Here is a 24,026-nt window from a genome sequence, read left to right as displayed (position 1 = left end):
TAAGACGAAATACTTATGTTTAATAAAAACATGTATACAATATGTCAATTTAACATTTAAATCCTTGCCATGGTATTAATAGTTAAGTAAACAAATAAAGTTTTTTTTAAATCACTAGAATTAAAGCGGATATTGCGTATGCAATTGTCATGGCAAATCGACTTGCACCACAAGTGACGTCACCGGCGTAAGTAGTGAAGTACTGGTGTGTCTGGGCACTACCGCATTCGGAGTAGCTGTAGGAAACAACGAAGGCTCCCGTGGCGAATGCCGCCATGTCAGCAGTACATGTCCCTGAAGTCCCGAATGGGGCGTTTCCAAGGCATGCCACGAAGGCATTGCTTGCACTTAAACGATATAAATCAGGCAATAATACTTCTTTACATCTAATATTCCACTTGACTTCAATAAATGTGTCCAATGGACTAATGTTTTAGTCTCGACACATTATTAGTATTATTTTTTATTTGAGTTAGCTGTACATAAATAAAGGCGACGCTGTTGTCAAATATTGTATGTGAACACTCAAGTTAATTTCCCAGGTAACAATTTATTCGTATGAAATTGCTATGAAACGCGCGCCCATTTCAAACATAAAGGGACCATGAACCTTCTTCAATTACAATTTTTGCATGGCCTTGTATTGTTGAACAAGCAGCAAACATTTTAACACGGTAAGTATGTCCGTTTTTGAAGATTCTGATGCAGCAATCTACGAACTTAAATTGATACGTCTTGCGTGGAACGGATTGACAATTGAAATGACTGTAATCATAACATGTATAAAGTATAAATAAGTTATACCTGCACATTGCGCTCTTGTAGCTAGCATAGTTCCCGCTCGTGAAGTGTCCAACTGCTGACAGCAATGAACTCGCAAACGTGGTGAAGCAGGTGTTGTCGATGAACATTTGTTTCAAACAGTGCTGTAAAATATCCAGCATTGCTGAAAAAAGTAAATGTAACAAATTTTTGCTGAATAATGTAAAACCATTGCTTAAGGATCAATTGTTGTTGCAATCGATTGCGAGTATCTGTAATCCTGACGCGAAAATATTGACAGAGCAGTTTTATACTGACAAAGATATGCCTAGAGCGTGTAGGTTATATTAACCCTTACAGCGCTGGAACCGAATTTTAAAGGCCTTTGCAAACAGTTTGGATCCAGATGAGACGCCACAAAACGTGGCGTCTCATCAGGATCCAAACTGTTTGCTATTCTGAGTGTATTCTTATAAAAAATCGAAGAAAATGCTAATTTTAGAAATTAAGCAGACGACATTTTAGCAAATGACAAATTTCCCAGCATGCAAAGGGTTAAGGAGAACCTCATACTTTACTTGAAACGTAATCCTGGTTTAGAAACCAGTATTTTCCGCAATTGGACATATGCGCAAATAGTAACATTAACGGATGCTTACGGAGTGACAGTCGTCTTGAATGTTTTCGGCACGAGGAAGAGACTGATATGACTAGCATATAAAAAAATTATGTTCTAGAGACATACGTCGATTTGGATCAATATGTGGCCAAATTAGTGTAGTCGTTGTATATAATAGGTAATGAAGTCAGCAGTATTTCTTGGCCATAAGGTGTGCTTTGTTCGAATCGGCATAACATTATTTTTAGTGATAAATGCATAAGTGTATAACTAATAATTATAAATAGTATAGTAGCTGTGTATTAAATTATTTGTTTTCCGTATAATCATTTTTTCAAATATGTATGCTACACATAGCATCAACTGCCTAATAAAATGGCATATTTTGTTTAGACATTGGAGTGCGCAAATTAGAAGTCATAGATAATACCAGGAATATTTGAATTATTTCACTATAGATAAAAGCTTTAATCAAACGTAGTTTAAATTGTGCGCGAGGTCGTTTAGTTTAGCTTTAAAAAACAAATGATGAACAAGAGGACTATGATGGCCCTAAATCGCTACCCTGAGTTCGGTACACGCCAATGTTCAAGACTTACTCTAGCGACCTTTGTTTAAACTTCACATGATCAGCATTCAAACACGGTCTTAGCATTGTCAAGATAAAGATTCTGATAATTTTTATTCAGATCGACTCATAATTGTGGATTATATAGTGACGCTATAGTTTTCCTAATAATTGACCTGGTGACCTACTTTATTGGAGACACGTAACAAAGTTTCAAACGTGTTTATTAAAGATTGAGGCTTCAATGTGGATTCTAAAACAATTTATAAGTTTTGACCTGACAATGAGTTAGCTTCTGGACCGCAGTGAGCCAAATTCTTACTTGTCTTCAATATTGTAAAATCCAGAATAAATTTAATTGAGATATGGCTTATATAGTGTTTACAATTATTGTATAAGAATAAACATGGTTACCTACTTTTGAAGGCATATGACAGAGATTCAAACTTCGCGTAGAGATAAACATTCTGACTAATTTTCATTAAGATTAAGTTATTAAGGTAGTAGAAGACTAATGGAATCGGGTAAAGTCTGGTGAATCAATTGTCTCAACACAACAGCGTTCTGAATACTGTCGCGTTGACATTGTGGTGATCCAGGTGTTTATTCCCAGAAGACGCTTCTAAGGCTCTATATGTATATAGTGTATTTATGAACATTTAATTAATGTTTTGTTTAGTCTCCAAAAATATCTACCATCAATAACAATGACATTTTATGTAGACTTTCGAGATTGAAAGTATTGTTTTGAACATTTACAACTATTAACTGATTCTTTTACTGATTTCTCAGAATAAAAAAAGTTTATTCTTTCGCTGCACACATTTCTCTTTTATGACGGTGCAAATGTATGATTGGTTTGGCGTGTATTTATGTACCAATGAATATAATTTTGGTGGTCTGCACTATCTTTTAATTTACACTGGCTTTGAGTTGTTGCAAATGTACTTATATTGGTTGAATGTGCCCGTATTGTCGATAGGGAAATTAAATATATTTTTACTGTCTGAACATTTTTAATAAATACATGAAATAAATGTTATTATTGTAAAAATATTTTTCGCCTAAACTTAGTTAAGCTATTAAATGCGTTTTAAAAGAAAATATCAATATATTATGTGTAGTTATTTTTTATATAAGATCATGTCGGCTGGAGCATACTTTTAACCAAAGGGATGTCATGATAAGAAAATGACAATAGTTGTTGTTACATTTCAAATTTTCAAAAAACAATGTCTTACTAGGTTATGACTTAAACAAAATAAAACACACTTGTGAATATTAGTTTGCTTCTTGTTTTATGTAACCATAAGAATGGTAGCACCTTTTTTGAAGATGTGTTTTACTTTGTGACTAAGGTTTTGGACGCACGTGACTCAGATTTTTTTCTCTAAATAATCTAACAAAATATATGTGCTGATCAAGATTCATCAGCATTAAACCAAAAATCTGGCTATGCTGATAGAGTGGCAACAATAATGTTTTAAATTTTACCTGGGACCCAGTTGTTTACTCACGTGACCCAGACTCCATCTTTGCGTTAAAATGGATGCAATAAATAATTTGAACAAAGTTCCCAAATATTAAATTATAAACATTGCGTCTAGAGAGGTCAAATTATTTTTTATCTTTTCACTGTTAGTCGCACTTAACCCAGCTTCGAACTCGATATTGCATGAACATTCTGACGAATTACGATCATTCTGGCGAATTCAACCTGTTTACATAGTTTTCGGATGCTTGTGATCCTTATTCACACAAACCTAGAAATTGTCAAGATTAACATTTAGACTATTCGTACTCGAGAAAGCTTATTGCTTCTAAAATCTTACCAAGTTTTTGTCTTACATTTGATGACTTGGTTTTTAAACACGTATGACCCAGATTCGACCTAGGCCTTGATATTTTCAAGATAGATATATTGATATAGTTTTTTAAAGATTTAGTCGTAATTGTGGTTTATAGTATGTAGCGAATTTTTTTCAAAGAGTTGACCAAGTGACATTGTTTATGGACGAGTGTGACCCAGATTCATACTTGACCTATATAATATGTATAACCAAACTTAACATTCTGCCATAGTGTTTGAAGATTGAGTAATTAATAAGCTTCTTAACAAATGTTTTCTAAGATGTGTGGTGCTGACCAAGTTTTGGGCGCGCATAGCCCAGATTGCAAGTAGGCCTAGCTATTGCCAATATAATCTGTCTGAATGCGATTCATCAAATTTGATTTATGAATGTTGCTTCTAGTGTGGTTACGATGTTTAACCTGTAGATGTGGGTTGTTTCGGACGCACGGGGCCAAGATCATAGCCTGTATATTGCCAAGGTAAACGTTATGTACAATTTCATCACGATTAGATTAATAATTAGACCTCTAGAAAGATAACGAGCGTAGTTGACGACCAACATCGGATGCCGCACGACGACATGTGCCGGAAATCGAAAGATAACAACAGCTCTCCTTTGGCACTTTCGTGCTCAAGTGAGCTCAATAGAAAGTATGTTTTTCGTTTGTATTGCTCATTTAGCAAGAGTGTATGGTGCTTATTATAACCGTATGATTTGAATCCTTAGAATTTGATAAGTCTATCTCTGAGTTGTATTTAACTGTACGTGTACAATAGATATGGCATTTGCGCTTTCGTAAACAATGCCGGTGGTTTATATAACATTTTGTATTCAAGTTTCTGAAAAAATAAGTCTTAAGGGACCCAGTATAGTAGTTTGAGCTTAGTGTTATATTTACATTCTTTTTTACTGTTATAAGATATTTGTTTCATTTGTGTAGAGTGCAAACATTCACGAATTTATTAAATGTATATAAGAATAGATATTTACGAGTATTTTTGAAATTCAATTCGAAAGTGTGTGTGTGCCTTGTGACATAATATTACTACTAAACATGAAATAATAAAAGAGATTTTTAAAACATTATTTATTATGATAATAACTGCACGACGTCAAATAATTAAAGATCGTTATAAATCAGCATGTAAGGTATGAGTTCCAAGTTTTACCTTTTTAGTGTGTGCAACTGTCATCGAATAGTTTTAATAATATTTGTCATAAGCAGCCTCTCCATAATACATAATTGATACATTTACACACCTTGCGACTGTTTGCACATCAGTCGAGATGCCACTTTAAACATTACGGGGTCATAATTAAAAATGGCATCGGTTTTGTAGCAGGTTCCCACGGCGTCTGCCACGCACTGTATGGTACATTCAACACTGCAAAGGAGTATGATATATTATACTATATTTTAGATCATATTCATTTGCAAAAGATTGTACTTAATAACATCGAAATTTGTATTGGGGTTTCATTCCCACGCTTTTTGAAATGCGTGGGGATATTGTGGTTATCTCCGCCGTCCGTCCGTCCTGGCCACTATCTTCTCCTTCACTATTAGCACTAGAACGTTGAAACTTACACACATTGTAGCTATGAGCATATGTGCGACCCTGCACTATTTGGAATTTTGATCTGACTCCTGGGCCAAAAGTTATGGGGGTTGGGTTGGGGCCGCGTCAGAGATTTTCACTCATTTGTTTATGTTATTTTACATTAACTTCTTAATTTCTACACCGATTTACTTCAAATTGATACTTAACATCTCTTATGACAATACGGTCAATCTCAACTATGCATGGCCCCATTACCAACCCTGGGGCGCCACCTGGGTCAAACATGCGGCGTGGGGATACGCGTCGGCCTCTGCCGCGCCATTTCTAGTTTGCATTCAAATAACAGCATAACATACTTTTGGCACAAAGCGTTGATCATGGCGGATGTCGTGGTTTGAGATATCCCGATTGGAATTGTGGTGCACGACTGATACCTCTCCATGACAGCATTAGCATCACAATTCTAAAAATATTTAATAATATATTGTGTATATCTTTTGTTCAAAAAACGTGTTATAAAAACAAAACGGACAAGTATATCTAGAAAAAAACGAATGCATTGGTGTTTTATAAAATTATAGTTCTTTCTCCAAATCATGGACACAAAATTGCTGCGGTTGTTTATGCAAGAAACCGTAGCATTTGACCTGTGTGTGTGTGTTGCGTTTAACAATAATACTTAAATATATAAAAACTGAAGTTTTGGAAACAAAAATAAAAGCACAATACATGCAAGACAACATTTAACATGAACAATGTTTAAATCTGTTTTATAGACCTACAAAGGTTAATGCATTGGTGGGGAGGAGAAGATGGGCATTTAACAGGTTAAAAAGCATATCGAACCCAGTCTCGGATTACCCATGAGGCAGAGTATGCAACTTACTTTGAGCCCGCGACTTTAAGTGGCCACATAAGACCGTAACGGAAGGATTTTTTCTTCTTTCCTTACGCTTATGTTATGAATTGACAAAAACTATTATTTTATATTAATGTTATGTTCGATTAAAGGTTTGGCATTTGCTAACCATGCGACAATTATTTATTATTTACAAAACCTTATTGATTTCTTAAATTCCTCATATAATAATTATAATGTTCTTCGGGCATTACAGTAATTTAATGACATTTTATACGTGTAAAATGACCTTGTCCCACTTATTTCTTGCCAGTCTTGGCACTGGTATGTTAATTTAATACAATTTGGCACCGGTGTTTTAGTAGGCAATATGCCGACAAGGGGCCTCGTGCGTGAGACCCAACTATTTCACTGCCTATGGGCTTCCACGGTGCAATCCGGCACTTGAATGCACACAACTTAATTATGCGAGTCTTCTAAGATTATGGAGTAGACTGTGCACTGGTTTGTGCAATGAATCCACTCCATTCATATGTCACTCGTCGTGCGACTGGTGACAACACTAAATCCTTAAGACAGTTTATATAGTAAGGATCTGTGTGATTGGTATCGAAATAGTGTTATCATTCTATAAATTGTGCAAAATATACAAAGTCTTTCTGTGAGAAAATGGGAATACCATGCAATTCACTCGATCAAACGCGCATTTTTCTACCAATGATCATAATGTTTACTGACTGCACGGTTTAACCTCTTTCATGGTGATAGCGTGGCAATATTATAGATCAAATTCACTCATCCATGTCTTTGTGTGGCCGATTGCTTTATTGTACACTGAATGCACATTAGGTATTGCTGATATCAAATATGCATCCGTAATTCAATGTTATCACGTCATCATATGTGTGACATACGCCAATACACTATACTGAATGCACTTTAATAAACTAGCCTTTCAATGCCTCATAAAAATTATGTACACCTACAGCACTTATTGTGTCAGCATTTTGAGAGGAACTGAAGAGGTATTCTTTTATTACACCACATCAGAGGCAATCATACTGTATGCACTGTATCTCTGTTTGTAATTAGTTGACTTGCTTTCATATAGTCAAGTACATTTCTTTAACATCGTGTATTCTACATAATTAAAAAGAGTGTGTGACTTGTCATACTAAAACAGTATGCAGCCACTGTTTGTGTAATGTAAACTCTTACAACTTTGTTTGCATTTCTTTATGTAGAACTTTCGCTATGGTTCGTTAAACGAATTGTCACAAGAAACATATATCAAAAGTTAGCTAATACAGCTATGCCAGAGAACGTCTGCTGGCAACCGTCTTCGCTAATTGGTTTTATTTATATTGCCTTTTTCATTTCGAAATGAAGCGGAGAATTTTGAAATTACTAAGCATTAATACAAACCTTAATTTGAAGATGTATCGCTTGCAAAATTATGGTATTGCTTTTAAAGGCAGATTCACCTTGAATATACTAATCAAGCACTTAAAATTTATCTTCTTGTAATGTCATTTTTATTAGAATGTTCCTCATTTGATGATATTGATAGGAAATTATAAATAAATAAATATAACTTAAACAGACCAAATATGATAATACAAGTACCAACAGTTGCCTTGATACTTTATTTAACAACATAAGATATTCATTATTGATCACATGTTCATGTCTTTATTTATGGTACTTTTTTTTGAAAATGTACACTCATGGACTATTTATCTATTGTATGTAGAATAAACCTTAACCTATCTGTATCAAGGGTTCAGATATGGCTCAAGTGAGACCAGCTAAGGATCAACCCCACTTTGAATGTTAAGAATAGTGTTCATTGAAATAACTTCAATCAAGCAGTTTGTGTTTAACTTGTACAGAATACTTAGTTAAACTGATAACAGTACTTTACAAAAAATGCCTGCTCGTATGTTGCGATCGATTTATAAACACACAGCGATGAAAAACAATATAAGCACAATACGTTTTCAGAAACGATTGCGGTTGTCATTTCTTTAGAATAACTTAACATACCTGTGTCAGTACTTGTGTAACAGCGACGCCAAGAAGAATCACCAAACCTTAAATGAAAAACGTCATTAATCCTACATGCATGCAACTATATGTCACATAAGTTAGACATATGGTATTTAGTACAAATATATTTAAAGTTTCATGAGTTATGTATAAAAATGGGTTTATACATCAAATCCCTTAAATTAATAATGAACTATTTGGTTCAAGGTGACGTAGCAGTGATAAATAAAGATATGAATATTAAAAGTCCAGTACCATAATTAGGAGAGAAATTCGTGTAAGTCTCCGTTAGTTCTTTTATTTAAAACTAAAACTTATTTTTATTCGCTATTTACGATTTTATAGAGATATATACATTATTACTTGGTTTTACCTTATCATTATTTTTAATTAATATACCATCTCCTAGAAAAAATACAGTATCATTGTGCCATTCAGGCATATTTAACATTGAAACATATCAAAATGGTACCCGGACAATATCCCGTATGGATAAAAGCCTGTTTATCAATAGTAAATAGAATGAATCAACACGTAAATAAATTTGCGAATTTTCTTTATGCACCAAAATATATCTTTGAACCGATCTTACCTATCTTTCCGGCCAGCATTATCACTTCGAAAATGGTTACAGTGTTGCTTAAATCCAAACGTCCGTAATTTAGGAAGTCAGTGAATGCTCTTGTAAAACAACTTAAATGCTCAGTGACGAAGCAAGATGAACATCACATATATTTTTAAAGGCATTTGTCCGTTTCCAATTTTACTCAATTCCATTTCAATATAAGAATGTTTAGCAAACCAGACAATATTGCCAAATGGCACATGTTCGACACTGAAAAAGATTGTGTGTTTCACTCTGATTATGTCCATGTGTTCATGTGTTTGAGTCTGTTAAAGTGAATAATTCATTCGTTTTTTCTCTTCTTAAATACGTATGCTTGCCACCGGATAAGGCCTTGCCTTTGACACTGTTTAATGGTATATATTTAATTCTTGCTAAGGGTATATATTTCACCATATCACCATAAAACCGGCGTATAGCTGCAATGCTTTTCATAGACGGTTTCAGTCTCAGGACCGCGTATTTTATGCATTGTTATTTAACGTATCGTGAACTTTTGAGTTAAATCACTTTGCTTATTTTTGTCACTATTTAATGACATCGTTGACAAAATTGTTTCCAGATTTCTAACTGTTCACGTTTGGCAATCATATCGACCTTAAGAGTTTAGCGAAGACATGTTTGGTTTTAGTTAGAAACTTATGATGAGGTTATTGTTTTAGATTTATTAACAACTGACTGGTTTTCTAATTTCATGGATTTACAGTTTGAACTGATTTATTGGATTGATACTTTAGTTAAGAAAAGCTCGACTTTCGCGATTTATTATGCTAACAATGTTTTATCTTTTACACGATCATGTTTGTATTACTTTTTACTACACTTGCCCATTCCTAAATAATATGTTAGGACTTTATTTCAATTTATTGTTAAAACCTTTAATACACGTGTTTTCGTTCAAGACGCTTCGATATGATTTTGCGACCATTTTCAGAAAACGACCAGCCGCTATTTTTTATATTGAGCGTGCTCTAAGCAAGGTCATTCGATACGATCGATTTGCGATGTTTTGATACTACTCTGAATGCTAGTATTTATATGCTAGTCAACATGACTGGTGACAAAACTTAAACCTTAAGACAGTTCATGCATTAAGGATCTGTGGGTTAAATATCGATAGGGTGCACTTAATTATGCCGGTTTTCTTGATTTGTTTATGCCCAGGATAAACATTTGAACTGGTTAATTGCATTCATACTGCGCAGTTTTGAGTTGCTGAAATTTCGCTGATTAAAAGTCTAAATAAACTCATGTGGAAAAAGTATGTTAAGCATATATAAGTAAAGTCGATGTATACCGTAACGTTTAAATGATTTATTATCACTTTGATATAACAAATTTATATTTTACACAACTATGAGTGTACATGTATTTCTTGCTTCTACACTCGCTTAGCAAATAACCAGTTTGGACTTTAAATATAATAACAACACCTTTAATATACATCTATTCATCGGAGACGCATCGATATATTTTCAGAAAGCGAAACGCCTTAAATTAATTCATAATGGGCGTATTCTTAGCACGCTATTCAATGACGGACGATATGAATTATTTGTAGTTTCCATTCAAGATTTAAAATGCATGACAAGTATATTGATTTTCATTATTAATGTCTTACATAATATGCAGGTTAATATTTGCTGTGGGTTTGTAATGTTCGCGGTTGTTCGATGTTAAACGACATTCAACGATTTGTTCTGAAAAAGTGAAAATTTTGAATTATTTATTCTTTGAGTGTTGGTCAATTGTTTTGGCTGTATAAGTTACCATAGAAACAATATCGCAAAAAGCCACCGACTAGATGGAGATTTAAACAGTTGTGCTTTTAAACAATTATTATATATTTATACACATTGCAATGTTGTTTAACCGTGTTTAGTTTCTTCTTTCAATATAGTTAGGGTAGTGTCCGATGAATTGTTATTTCCAACCCCTTGCAAAGTCGAGGGGTATAATTTTGATATTGTCCTTGGTCGGCCGGACTACAAGACGGTCGGGATCTTGGTCGGATGATCGGCCTGTAGACCTTCCCGTTTCCGCACGAAATCTAGAGAATGCTTGGTCTAACGACCATTAAAATGATATATGATTAAGCACTACTCAAAGCATGCATTTAAATTGTACTTGATCTAAATAGCATTGAGAGCACAAGGCTTCAGACCCCCACCAAAAAGAGTAAGGCTGTCAATCGCGCTTACCAAACCGCAATGCCCAAGACAGTGAATTTCTCTCGGACCTGCACAAGGCGCTTCCACGGCAAAATCCTTAAGCTTAAACATAGAGATGGGGAAGTTCAACCGCTCCATCCTAGGGATCAGTGAGTCATGATGGACTAGCTCTGGACAGAAGCGACTAACTTCTGGTGAGTTACTGTTGTTCTCGGGGCATGATCAGGAGGACGCAGCACACAACCAGGGAGTAGCACTGATGCTTTAAAAGTCAGCAAAGAGAGCGCTGATCGGGTGGGAGGCGCACGGACCACGGATCATGAAGGCCTCTTTCCTTACAAAGAAGGAAAGGATCTACGTGACATGATCCAGTGTTACGCCCCGACGAACGACAGTAAACTTTCAACCATCAAACAAGAAAGACCTAAGAGAAACATTATCATTCTTATGGGTGCCTTCAACAATAAGATCGGCAAAGACAAACATGGATATGGGGAGATCATTGGAAAGTAAGGATTAGGCGAGGTTGTTGTTTTTTCTCATGTATTTCTCACATGTCTTGACAATGTAGTATACATCGCTAATTACCAAAAAAACGGAATACATAAGAAAGTGTTTGAAAATATGTACCTTTTTGTACTTTAACATGTCAAATATTTAGCGTATGCTTGAATACATTTTCAACAATGTAAATAGTGTCAATGTCATATAGAGAACTTTGTGATTTATCCAGAAACATAAAATAATTATTTATTTTTACGAAACATAGAGGTTTTATATCTAGAAAAAGAAAAGAAAAGAAAATATTTTACCACAAGGTGTGTTTCAATCGAATTGTTATAATTTGTTTTTCTTTAAAGAATGATTATTTTTAATTGTTTTGCCATAGAATTTGTCTGAAAGGCATTTTTGATGGTTAAGTATTGTAGAAGGTATGAATCACCTGAATTGAGCCCATTTTTGGGGGGTAGGCGAGTTGAACGACAACGGGGAGAGATTCGCCGACCTGTGCGCCACTTGTAACCTAGTCATCGGAGGTATTGTTTTCAATCGCAAAACGATGCATCAGACAACTTGGGTGTCACAAGACCTGTCAGCGGAGAACCAGGTCGACCATCTGTGCATCGCAATGAAGTTTGGTCGCACTCTTCGGATGAACGTGTCAAGCGAGGAGCAGTACTAAATAGTATAGGGTAATTGCCTATCTTCTAAAAAGCCAACATAACTATATGCTAAAGAAGGCATTTGCATTTCAGAAAAGCCGTAAGGCTGCCCGGTACTCTGCAAGGAAAAGGCGCTAAGGGCTAAATAGATCCAAAGTAAGTTTAGAATTAAATGACCATACGTCCAGCTCAATATGCTTTAAAAATCGAAAGACAAGTTATTTCATGAAAAACGAATGCTTCTAAGTCATCAGCTACCGTAATTACTATTTGTTTTCGGACACTAAAAAATAATTAATTTTTTTTCGTGTCCGAAAACTAAGATACGAAAAATATTCACAAAATACAGGTGTCCGAAAACTTAGAGTCGAAAATTGAAGTGTCCGAAAATAGCGTCAATTGTATCAACGACTACCGGTAATAACACGCGCTTGTAAAATACCATGCCGTATAGTACAAATTACAGTTATATATGTTTGCACTGCATTTTAAATAATTTTAAAAGCTTAATTTATTTGACAGAAAGTTACTACTAGGTTGTACTTTGCCCAACGAGTTCAAAGATGAGCATGTGATGTACCGATACTCGCTAGTATGAACCTGTAATTAACGAAATAAAAAGCAAACTATAAATTATTTGTTTGTTCATTTCCGATAGTTGTTGTCTAGCACCTTCCATTGTTCGTAAAACTTGCAATAGGGTGCATCACACTTTGAAGCGTTTAGTATTTGCCACAGTTATTTTACTGAGAAGGGGGAGTACCATTGCGGTAGATAATTGAACTGTTAATTGGCACTACCCCTGGTAATTGTCATAACGCTTATGCTATCGGGCGAAACCATTGTTTAATACCGGTTTACAAGGTTATTTACCCAATAACGCAAAAATAATGGTCCGTTGCCCTCAGGCATGCACCTGCCATGTTTTATGATGTTAATCTGGTTGTAAAACTCCATGATCGAAGTGTCATTAGATATCGAAAACAGGACCGAAATTTGGTAAAATAGCGCTGTAAAATATACTGTCCGAAAACTTAGAGACATTGATTATGGACGAAAACTTGTGTGTCCGAAAATTAAGAGTCACAAAAAATAATTATTTTTGCTAAAAAAATGGGTGTCCGAAAACTAAGGGTGTCCGAAAACATAGAGTAATTACGGTATGTTACTTAACTGGTCGCAATATATTTGTATCCAATTGAAACTTCAATCTCTGGATAATAATATTATATATTTTCAAGATCAGTTGGAATTTTAACATCCATCCATACCGGGCCCCCTTCCCATCTCGATCAGGCCCGCCCCAACTAAAACACCGCTTTGGACTAGAATATTGACATCTCTTATCTATAGCACCCAAGTAATCCAACAACGCATCAAAAATCATTTTCTACTTATCTCGCTTTCAGACGAACCTAGTTGAACTTGACATTCTCGTAAATGTGCATTTTAAAGGTTATATTACACTGATTTTCATTTACATAGGGTCCCATTATGTAAAACATTTGTCTTGCCTTTACGAGGTTTCAATTTTTCCGAACTTGGTATTATTTTAAATAGGGATCTGTCTTCTTCCAGTTATATTAAGAAAAATCATACCAGCTTGCAACTTCTAAGAAAATAAACCTCTGTCGAATGCTTTCAACGTAGAAAACAGTGTACTGGAAGCATTATTTGGACTAAAGCCCCATAAAACAGAAAACACGCCTACAAAAGTTCATCTTTAAAGTGAGCTTCACATCCATGACATCAAAGTACTCCAGAACCATACAGGATATCAGAAAGAACCAAATCGGACATTTCTCAGATTGCTCAATGGCTTTTATTCAAGAAGAGAAAATAAACTCATTTGAAAAAGACACTTCTTATTAATGGACCACAGAGGGATACACAATTATTAAGTGTAATGTAACCTCAAGAGTTTATAGCGATTGGCTTATAGCATAAAGAAAGTTGCTACTGAAATAGACGATATGCATTTTCAAAAATATTCAATTAAAAATGTAAAGTGTGTTTAAACACCAACTAACAATATTTTTTATCGATTTAATATAAAAACTAGAAATGGCGCGGCAGAAGCCGACGCGTAAACCCACGCCGCATGTTTGACCCAGTGGCGCCCCAAAGTTGTTAATGGGACCATGCATAGTTGAGATTGACTGTATTGTCATAAGAGATGTTCAGTATCAATATGAAGTAAATCGGTGTAGAAATGAAGAAGTTAATGTAAAATAACCTAAAAAATCAGTGAAAATCTCTGACCCGGCCCCACCTCAACCCCCATAACTTTTGACCAAGGGGTCAAGTCATATTTCAAAAAAGTGCACTGTCGAAAATATGCTCATAGCTACCATATGTGTAAGTTTCAAGGTTCTAGTGCTAAGTATATTGTAGGAGGAGATAGTGACCAGGGCGGACGGACGGACGGAGAGACGGTGGAGATAACCACTTAATAGATTTCAAAATCTAAACACGGACCCTCAGTTCAAGGTCAAGGCCACATGGGTCAAGTATTTTATGCACATGAAAAGTTCTTGTCCAGATACACATGCGTATCAAATATGAAAGCAATATCTGAAGGGACACAGACGTAATGAGCTTCTTTTGAATCGCGGTCGCAGATTTCGAAACCTGAACGATGACCTCAAGTTCAATGTCAAAGCCATAGGAGTCAAAAATTGTATGCGCATGGAAAAGTCTTGTCCAGATACACATGTCTACCAAATATGAAAGTAATATCTGAAGGGACACAATCGGTGTGAGCCGTTTTTGAATCGCGGTCGCAGATTTCGAAACCTGAACTCTGACCTCAAGTTCAATGTCAAAGTTACAGGGGTCAAAAAATGTATGCGCATGGAAAGGTCTTGTCCAGATACACATGCGTACCAAATATGAAAGCAATAACTGAAGGGACACAGACGTTATGAGCTTTTTGTTAATTGCGATCGCAGATTTCGAAACCTGAACGCAGACCCCAAGTTCAAAAATTGCATGCGCATGGAAAGGTATTGTCCAGATACACGTGCGTAACAAATATGAAAGCAATATCTGAAGGGACACAGTAGTTATGAGCCTTTTTCGAATCGCGGTCGCAGATTTGGAAAACCGAACGCTGACCTCAAATTCAAGGTCAAGGTCACAGGGGTAAAAAAAATTATGCGCATGGAAAGATGTTGTCCAGATACACATGCATACCAGATATGAAAGCAATATCTGCAGGGGCACAGTAGTTATGAGCCTTTTTTGAATCGAGGTCGCAGGAAAATCTCTGACCCAGCCTCATCACAACCCCATAACTTTTGTCCCAGGGGTCAGATCAAAATTCAGTCGCCGTCACCGTCGCACATATGCTCATGGCTACCATATTTGTAAGTTTCAAGGTTCTAGTGCTAATAGTGCAGGAGGAGATAGTGACCAGGACGGACGGACGGCGGAGATAACCACATACTCTCACTTTTTCTCCGAAAAGCGTGGTGATAATTAAGAATAGATGACTAGAAATAATATTATCTTATAGTAAAAAAAACGTTATATCGCTCAATATGCGTTCCGACAATATGTTGAACTTGTTCCGATCAAAGATCTATCAAAAAGATGACCTTTGATCAGGTGATAGCATCGCTATGGCAGCGTGTCCGCCCGCATGATTATAGTATGCGCCCTTTTGTTTTCACCAATTATATTCCTTAATGTGTTTTGTCTTTATGACCCAGTATTTAAGTCTAAGTTCTTTGGTCAAAAAAACTTGGGCGGCAGCTAGAGCGTGCACTTCGTGACCGATGCGAGAGTCATTCGCAGATTTTCTTAAAGACTTCTCAGAAGAATCGACAAGCGGAATGATAATGGTCCGTAGCTGGATACTAGACTCACTACATCGTCTGAGGAGGGTCATCGTCGGACACCCCCGGTCTATTCATTACGTTAATCTCCATTCCTAAACCGTGGGAGTTTTATCTAGCATATCGCCGTTTTTGACGCGTCATGAGCAAATTCGGTTGGCCAATCAAAATAACGTTTACATTTTCAATACTCTCTGCTATTTAGGGAGAAAAGCAGACGTCAACATAAAAAATGGCTACCAACATACAGGCCGACAAGAAATGTACCTTTTGTTTAACTACCTTTAAACAAAAATATTATCGCAGTTTAGAATCTTTAACTAGCGTAAACCAATATAGTGTCGTTTTTAATGAATTAAGAATAAAAAATCAAGGAGCAGCATGCGGTCTTTGTACAAACAAATTGAATCGAATTGTAAAACTCAATGCCTACGAAACATCAATTATTTTCAAAATCCAAAAAGAAATGAATGACTTGATCAAAGTATTGAGTGAAATGCCAGGGTTGAAGGCAATGCATGCTGCAGAACAACAGCTTTCTCCAAGTAAGTCAAATTATATTAATATTGCTCATTGTTTCATAAATTCAATATTTATTTAATATTGTCGGATAAATAAAATCGGGCAATTGCACTTTACCATTAAGCACAACACCTAACACCTAACGCACACCTAATAATCCTTTTTATCCTATAAATTTCCTACCGCCCCAAAAACCCTGCTTTGTTGATAGTGGAAAACAACTGCGTACCGGTAAAGTGCAATCTAGCCCAAAAAATAACAAAATTGCAACAAAATCTATACATAGCTTTTGACCAACATATGTTGTAATTGTTCTATACAATATGTATACACATAACGTTACTACACATAATGAGCTTTGTTGATGAGTTAAACAAGTTGTGTCATATTAAACAGATATAGAGTTATTTTATATGGGCAAAATCCACCCATGGGCCCAACTGCTGAAAGACCAGATCTTGGTTGCAAGCTTCCCTTTTTTGTCTATTTAAATAAATCAATATTTTGATGTATTCAATATACTCCTGTGCTAAAGGAGCATTATAAATAATAATTTAAAAAATAAACAATAAATTGCAAGGTTGCATGGACTGCAGTCAATAAGCTCGACTAATTATTGATGATACCAAAATACATTTGGTAATGTTTAGCCCGTTGCTTATTCTATCAAACAAATATTTTGCAAGCTGGGAAATTGCAATCTAGATGTTGTTTTGCATGTTATAATTTTTAGCGTAATAGGACTCTGACTGACTTATTATTTGTGTTCTCAAAGTGCATATGTATATTGATGAACAGGTTGCAGTACAAATAAAAAGAGACCATTGCCAAGACCCCCAACTGGAGCAACACCAAAAAGCAAAAGGCCATTGTTCTTCACACCTTCAAAACGACCATCTTCTTCTCCTGGGAAAACCTGCCCAAAACAGGAGAAACAAGTAGCCGATCAAAGCACACAAACAGTACACACGCAGTGTGACTTTCATGTTAAGGTTTTTGCACTATAATTTTCTTTTTGTGTGTTTATTTGAATGTCAGATTAAGGCTCGAATAGTCATTGTCGGCTCGGGTAATACTTACGTGTACCCCGGGTACTCTTAAGTATACTTACATGTACCCCGGGTATTAAAATCAAAAACCTTTATGTCATAATCTTCAATAAAAATACAGACGGTAAACATTAGTATTTGTAGCACGTAAAACCAATGCTTATGCATATTTTACATTTGAAAATTAGTGTCGTTTTACACAGTCTGTTTGAAATATACTGGACTTTAGGCTAGTAAAGTCGATTTCATTAGCGAGTTAAAGCATTTAAATAGGCATCGTCCTTATTGCAAAACACGAACGGATCTTCAAGCAATTATACAATCGTTCAAACATGCATGTCTTTAATTACAGTTTTGAATGAAAAGACATGAATATGGCACATTAGAAAACATACCATGATCGGTAGTCAGATTGAAGTCGCTTTCCAAACGTGTCCGTAACATATGTTCTAAAATTTTTAATTTGCTATCATTTGATAGAATTAAAGTATATATTAGTTTAACAAACAAACAAATACAAAAAAACACAGAAAAAAACAACAACACCAAAACATGATGGTTTAAAGATAGTTTGACAAGAACCTCTGACGTTTTAAAAAACAATATTGCAAACAAGTACATATAAAAACAGTTAATTTAATAAAACATCCGATAAATTGTTGATAAAAGAAACGAGATCTTTAATTGAGTCGTGTTCTGAGAAAACTGTGCCTAATGCATGTGCTTAAAGTGTCGTCCCAGATTAGCCTGTGCAGTCCGCACAGGCTAATCAGGGACGACACTTTCCGCTTTTACGGTATTTTTAGTTTCAAGGAAGTCCCTCCTTACCAAAAATCAAGATTAGGCGGAAAGTGTCGTCCCTGATTAGCCTGTGCGGACTGCACAGGCTAATCAGGGGTGCCACTTTACGCACATGCATTAAGACCAGTTTTCTCAAACAAGGCTCTTATTATCAAATCCATATCTGAATTATACACGAGGTGGAAATCTTTTAATGTTTAAAACATGCGACGAGAATAGGGTTCTCTTGATGTTTATTGTTTAACAACGATAACGATTTTTGAGCTCATTCTTTGAATTGGCCTCACCAAACATTTAAATGCCTTTAAGTGTTGAAGACCATTCATTAAAGAGAAAATGTAGACACATTCGGGTACTTGAATTGAGAGTGCGGTGGATTTTAACAGCTCTAGATCAACTGTGTTTGTTTTGTACACCCTTCGCAATCGCTGGTGGTCATCTTATAGTAGGTTGTAACCGTGATGAAGCAGAAAAACTACACCGAACCTTAATGACAATATACTTGGTTGATGGATTTGGGCTTACGGGACCTGTCACAAGGATTACCGGACGGGATATCGGTTGTAAGATGTTAACAGACGACTTACTCAACGTCGTAAATTCAAACACTATCTAGCCCCGGAGTGCTCGTTATTAGATGGTCGCTTTTATGACGTACCATTTGGGTCAAAAGTCAACAAGACCAACTAGGTTAAATGAAAATGTACGTCGACGTACAATATGTACGTCGACGTACATTTTTTTGTACGTCGACGTACAAAATTGTACGTCGACGTACAATTTGTACGTCGACGTACAATATGTACGTTGACGTACAAAAAATGTACGTCGACGTACATATTGTACGTCGACGTACATATTGTACGTCGACGTACAATTTTTCTGAACAGCCAATCAAACCACTCGTCTCTTGAGCCGCTTTTCCTTCAGACTTATTCATAATAATCGTTTTAAAAAAAAACTTTTTAATTGAGGACAAAATGGATAAAAATATCAAAAGTGAAATAATAAAAAATAAATAAATAAGTATCTATACTTGACGGTATTTATTCTAAAATCGTTTCAAGTAATAAATATTATTAAGTCCTAAGACCGGTCTAGTCCATATCCGGTTTCCAAAAAAATATGGCGGACGTCGAAGGTTTTCGAGAAGAAGCAACTCGCATTATTCACTCTTTATGTAGAAATTTAATGACGCAAGATACAGATGCAAATTTGTGTGAAGCTAGTCTTATCACTTTGACAGCATTAAGTCGGAATGCACGACGTATGTGTACCCGTTATCCCATTTTTGAACGGTTGTGTGAGATTATCGACTCGTTGATGTCGACAATTGAAGAGCGAAAGAGGTTAGTATTTTCCCTGACCATTTAAATAATTTTCGATCCAATTACTTGCGGACTATTTGTTTCTATTGACCGGCTTTCGCGAAGCCTGCAATATCTTAAACCAATCCTCGACCAATTAGGTAATAAGATGAAATAATCCAACGTACATTGACTTTGAGTCGTAGGCGGTGCTCTTGTTATTACTATTATAACTAATCATAATATCAACAAAAGTGATTATCTTGATACAGTTAATATTTCTATGCACTTGTTTACAGGAGCATTCAGTTGTTGGTTGGTTAACAAAACAACAAATAATCAGACAAAGACTGGTTCGTTGCTTCGTGTTTATTGTCACACAATTGATTTCCGTCATCATTGCGGCATGCTGTTTTATTAGTGCGCTTAAGATCGATTTTGTACGGTTAAGTCCATGGAAAATGCATTAATAAACATGTTTTTGGTAATTCTTTAATAGTTTTTTCCCCGTAATTTACATTATACAGTGCGGGTTCGGTACTGACATTGCTCTTTCTGTACTTATACAGCGTTAGTTGTCATAATGTTGCGCGCTTGAGAACAAATTTGTACGAAATATTCCATGAAAAATGCATTTATACACAAGTTTTCAGTTATACTTCAATTGGAAATTTAACTGATTTACTGATTATTTCCATAACATACATTTTACAGTGCGCTTTCGGTAATGCTTTTGCGCTTTCGGTACCGATACCGAAAGCGCGCGCTTTTGGTAAATCTAGTAACCGCTATAATATAATATTATTTGTGTTGTAACTTTTGTTGATTTTATCTTTTCAGGACGCTGCAGCCTCTCGTTGGTTTCTTCGCCGCAAAACAGACTACAACCAGAGGCAGACCACTTTACGTCATTAGTCGAGAGCAGCTGGAGTATCTAGTTGAAGCAGGCTTCAAACGAAGAGCTATTGCTAGTCTGCTTCAGGTGTCAGATTCTGTTATTAAGCGCAGCCTCAGGTATGTTATCCAGTCAATTGAAAAAACATTGTGTATGCAGGGTGTCCCAAAAAACCGAAACCACTGGAAAATGTTTTAATATACAGATAATATTATGCCCTTTTGACACATTATTATTGAATGTTAAATGGGTATTAGTTAGGTACATTAATCACAAGGTGGCAATTTTTAGGAAGTGATTTCATTTTTTTATAAAATGAAGTCATTAAGTACTTCTTTTACGAATTAAAATCAACCTAAAATTCAAAATGAACAACTGCAAGACAGTTTCTCAGATAATGCAAGTGTTGTATAAGGCAACAATGTTATATTATTGAAAATACAGAAGTGCAGTTGAAACATGTTATTTAAATGAATACTTGTATAGCGATTTGGTAAAACTGATTGTTTAAAATAGAAAAACAATCTCAACTCAAGATCTGGACGAAGGGAAAATCGAGTACTTTAGTCAGATTGCACTGCATGGGGAGCCACAACACAAGATCTTGATTGCTGCAAAGGCACAAACATACAGCAAAACATATTTTCTCCCTTCTCAGTGAGGTATATATTTCATATTCACTCAAAATAAACAAATATTCTCTATTATATATTTTCAGGTCATATGGTATAAGCATCAGAGGAAGGTACTCAAGCATCTCCAACGAGGAACTTGACAATCTGGTCCGAGAGATAACAGATGGCAATCAGACACTTGGGCAACGAATGGTTCAGGGACATCTTCAGAGTCTAGGACATCGGGTTCAAAGACAACGTGTTGCTGACAGTCTGATCCGGGTTGACGAAGCAGCTGTAGCCATGCGATGGTGTCACTCGATTCGGCGAAGGGTGTACAATGTTGCTGGTCCAAACTCATTGTGGCACATAGATGGAAACCACAAATTGATAAGGTACAAAATTACTATGATTCGTATTTTTAACAAATTAAGATTAAATAGGTTGATTAAATAAATACCTTTGGTCAAAATGTTAACCTTGGTGATATCTTATTATCTAAGTCAAGTTAGAAGTAAGGTCACTAGGTTAAATAATAGAAAAACCTTGTTAACGCTTTAGAGGCAATATTTTTTCTTAAATCATCTTGAAAGGGGTGGGGACTTGAAAGGCTGTTTTTGGCCCTAATATCAAAAATCATGTGAGAAAGTATATAAACCTTTTATATTACCGTTACCTCAATGAACTTAGAATATTTAAAAAAAAAAATCTTTGCTGTTTCCATATTGAACAAGCATCTAAAAAAAAAGCTGACATAGTGGAATTTTGGATAATTTTCAGTTAAATTTTGGCAGAAATTGTGAAAAATAAATGACATCAAACTAAATTTTAAATGTTATCTAACACATATTTTGTGCAATTTTGGTGTTGTTTGTTGATTGGGGAGGCATTTAAATATTGCGTTATATGCCAAAAAGATGCATTAAATTGCTCTAATTGCTCAAAATTCCATTTTCCTAATTTCAGCTTTTTTTAGAATGTTGTGGAAACTGTGTATCAGTTTTCTTCAATTTCTGCCTAAATTGTATAAGATTAAAAACTTAAAATTTGGGTTACAGTAAGATAAGAAGGTATATTCAACAGATTTGAATTTTGTGACTAATTTGGGCCCAATTATTTTGGTTTGACTTGTTACGCCATTCCACTTGAGGCCATATATAAACACCAAATCAAACAAAATACTTTGCAATTTTAGTACATTTACATTGTAATATCTATTCAAGTATGTACAATTTTTTATTTTTTTTCAGATGGGGTTTTGTCATACACGGAGGCATTGATGGCTTCTCGCGGATGTGTGTTTTCCTCCAAGCTGCAACCAACAACAAGGCTACCACGATGACAAAAGCCTTCATGACAGGCACCCAGTGCTATGGTGTCCCATCAAGAGTCCGCAGCAATCACGGGCTGGAAAATACCGGCGTTGGGGCGTTTATGGTAGCGCATCGTGGACCTCGTCGGGGTTCTTTCATCACGGGAAGGAGCGTCCACAATCAGCGGATTGAACGCATGTGGCGTGACCTGTTTGCCAGTGCAACAAACGTGTTTCACGGATTGTTTTCACATCTTGAGGAGTCTGGACAGTTGGATTTGACAAATCCAGTGCACATGTGGTGCCTTCATCACGTGTTTGTGCCTCGTGTCCAGCGAGCGTTAGACATATTCCGTGAGGGCTGGAACTGCCACAGGTTGAGCAGTGAAAGAGGTAGAACCCCCACACAGCTCTTCATTGAGGGCATGATGCGCCAAGCTGGACAGGGTCATAGGGGCATCGACGACATGGTGTTCCGTGCTCCGGAGGAAGCCATCCAAGACCATACTGAATATGGTATTGACGATGAGGTCGAGGTAGCCCCCCGAGAAGACATGATCACCAATGTGTCAAATGTAGACTGTCCTCTGAATGAGCAGGACTTCACAAGACTAACACAAACTTTGAACATTGAGAGTGACCACCAGGGTGTGGATTGTTTCTTGGCATGTGTTGAGTTTTGCAATTCTGTGTAGTGACCAAGCTATGATTACATGAAACTGCTTATATGGTGACCAGAATCAGATAGTGAATTATCGGATGATGATTGTTGTGGCAACTAGTCTAGTTGCCATAACAATCATCATCCGATAATTCACTATCTGATTCTGGGTCATATTCTAATATAGTTTAGATTAGAATCACCTGAAACTGTTTTATATTCACAATTCACATTAATATCCTCTTTTTTAACTGGGGAAATACATGTAAAATATGTGCCAAAAATCGCTCGAAAGCCACGATTTGGCACCTTTATTTAAAAAAAAACTTGGCCTCCTCAAATAATTCAAAAGACTGCTACAAAGAATTCTAATGAAAACCCTGATGTATGTCAGATATATGAAGTTTATATACTCAATGTCATGTTTCAGCGATTGTGTTGTTTTAAAAACATAAAGTTGATTTTGAAAGTGATATTTGATGTTAAGCTCACCTGACACACAGTGACAAGATGAACGTTTGTGGCCGTGATTTTGTGACCATTAAACATTTCACCCTTAATACTCGAGTTCTTTCAAATTCGCTGATCAAACTTGCCAGAAGTTGTATCTCAATTAAATTTAGGTCAAGATTGAGAGTCATGTTGGGTCAGACACTAGGTCACTAGTTGATAGTATAGGAAAACATTGCTCTAGAGGTCAGGTTTTTTCCTCATCAAACTTGTTCAGAATGTTCACCTAAATGATATCTTGGTCAAATTTAAACATGGTTCACTTGACTTATTAAAATAGGTCAA

General features: G+C 35.9%; 3 protein-coding genes across 3 annotated transcripts in view; 2 read left to right on the top strand and 1 right to left on the bottom strand.

The window, feature by feature from the left end:
* On the bottom strand, window positions 1-10,154 carry LOC127880808 (uncharacterized). The gene is made up of 6 exons (XM_052428244.1): window positions 8,865-10,154; window positions 8,270-8,316; window positions 5,721-5,827; window positions 5,063-5,187; window positions 805-946; window positions 1-347 (listed from the first exon to the last, which is right to left on the bottom strand). Exons 1-6 carry the CDS (start codon window positions 8,881-8,883, stop codon window positions 107-109), a joined length of 681 nt encoding a protein of 226 aa, XP_052284204.1. The 5' UTR covers window positions 8,884-10,154; the 3' UTR covers window positions 1-106.
* Window positions 10,155-16,261: 6,107 nt separating this feature from the next.
* The window catches only part of LOC127831606 (uncharacterized), a 62,084-nt gene continuing 54,319 nt past the window's right edge, over window positions 16,262-24,026 (top strand). The window contains exons 1-2 of the mRNA XM_052356585.1: window positions 16,262-16,615; window positions 17,391-17,584. Of these exons, the coding sequence (XP_052212545.1) occupies window positions 16,303-16,615; window positions 17,391-17,584 (507 nt within the window). The 5' untranslated portion in view covers window positions 16,262-16,302. The remainder of the gene's footprint in view (window positions 16,616-17,390; window positions 17,585-24,026) is intronic.
* LOC127880799 (uncharacterized) lies at window positions 19,387-23,791 on the top strand. The gene is made up of 4 exons (XM_052428231.1): window positions 19,387-19,791; window positions 20,590-20,763; window positions 21,363-21,653; window positions 22,509-23,791. The coding sequence occupies exons 1-4, from the start codon at window positions 19,568-19,570 to the stop codon at window positions 23,263-23,265; spliced, it is 1,446 nt and encodes a 481-aa protein (XP_052284191.1). The 5' UTR covers window positions 19,387-19,567; the 3' UTR covers window positions 23,266-23,791.

The sequence above is a fragment of the Dreissena polymorpha genome, chromosome 5 (assembly GCF_020536995.1).
Source record: "Dreissena polymorpha isolate Duluth1 chromosome 5, UMN_Dpol_1.0, whole genome shotgun sequence".
NCBI lineage: Eukaryota > Metazoa > Mollusca > Bivalvia > Myida > Dreissenidae > Dreissena > Dreissena polymorpha.
Note: the sequence above shows the minus strand (reverse complement) of the source record. Positions and strands in the feature narration are given on the sequence as shown.

What these genes read in the sequence shown, in the direction of transcription:
- LOC127880808 (XM_052428244.1), bottom strand. An exon ending in TTACACAAGTACTGACACAG is followed by an intron (nt 5,828 to 8,269) that starts GTATGTTAAGTT and finishes AAATATTTTTAG; the next exon opens with AATTGTGATGCTAATGCTGT. An exon ending in TACAAGAGCGCAATGTGCAG is followed by an intron (nt 348 to 804) that starts GTATAACTTATT and finishes ATATCGTTTAAG; the next exon opens with TGCAAGCAATGCCTTCGTGG.
- LOC127880799 (XM_052428231.1), top strand. Translation starts at nt 19,568, where the DNA reads ATGGCGGACGTCGAAGGTTTTCGAGAAGAAGCAACTCGCATTATTCAC. An exon ending in ACAATTGAAGAGCGAAAGAG is followed by an intron (nt 19,792 to 20,589) that starts GTTAGTATTTTC and finishes TTATCTTTTCAG; the next exon opens with GACGCTGCAGCCTCTCGTTG. An exon ending in GTTATTAAGCGCAGCCTCAG is followed by an intron (nt 20,764 to 21,362) that starts GTATGTTATCCA and finishes ATATATTTTCAG; the next exon opens with GTCATATGGTATAAGCATCA.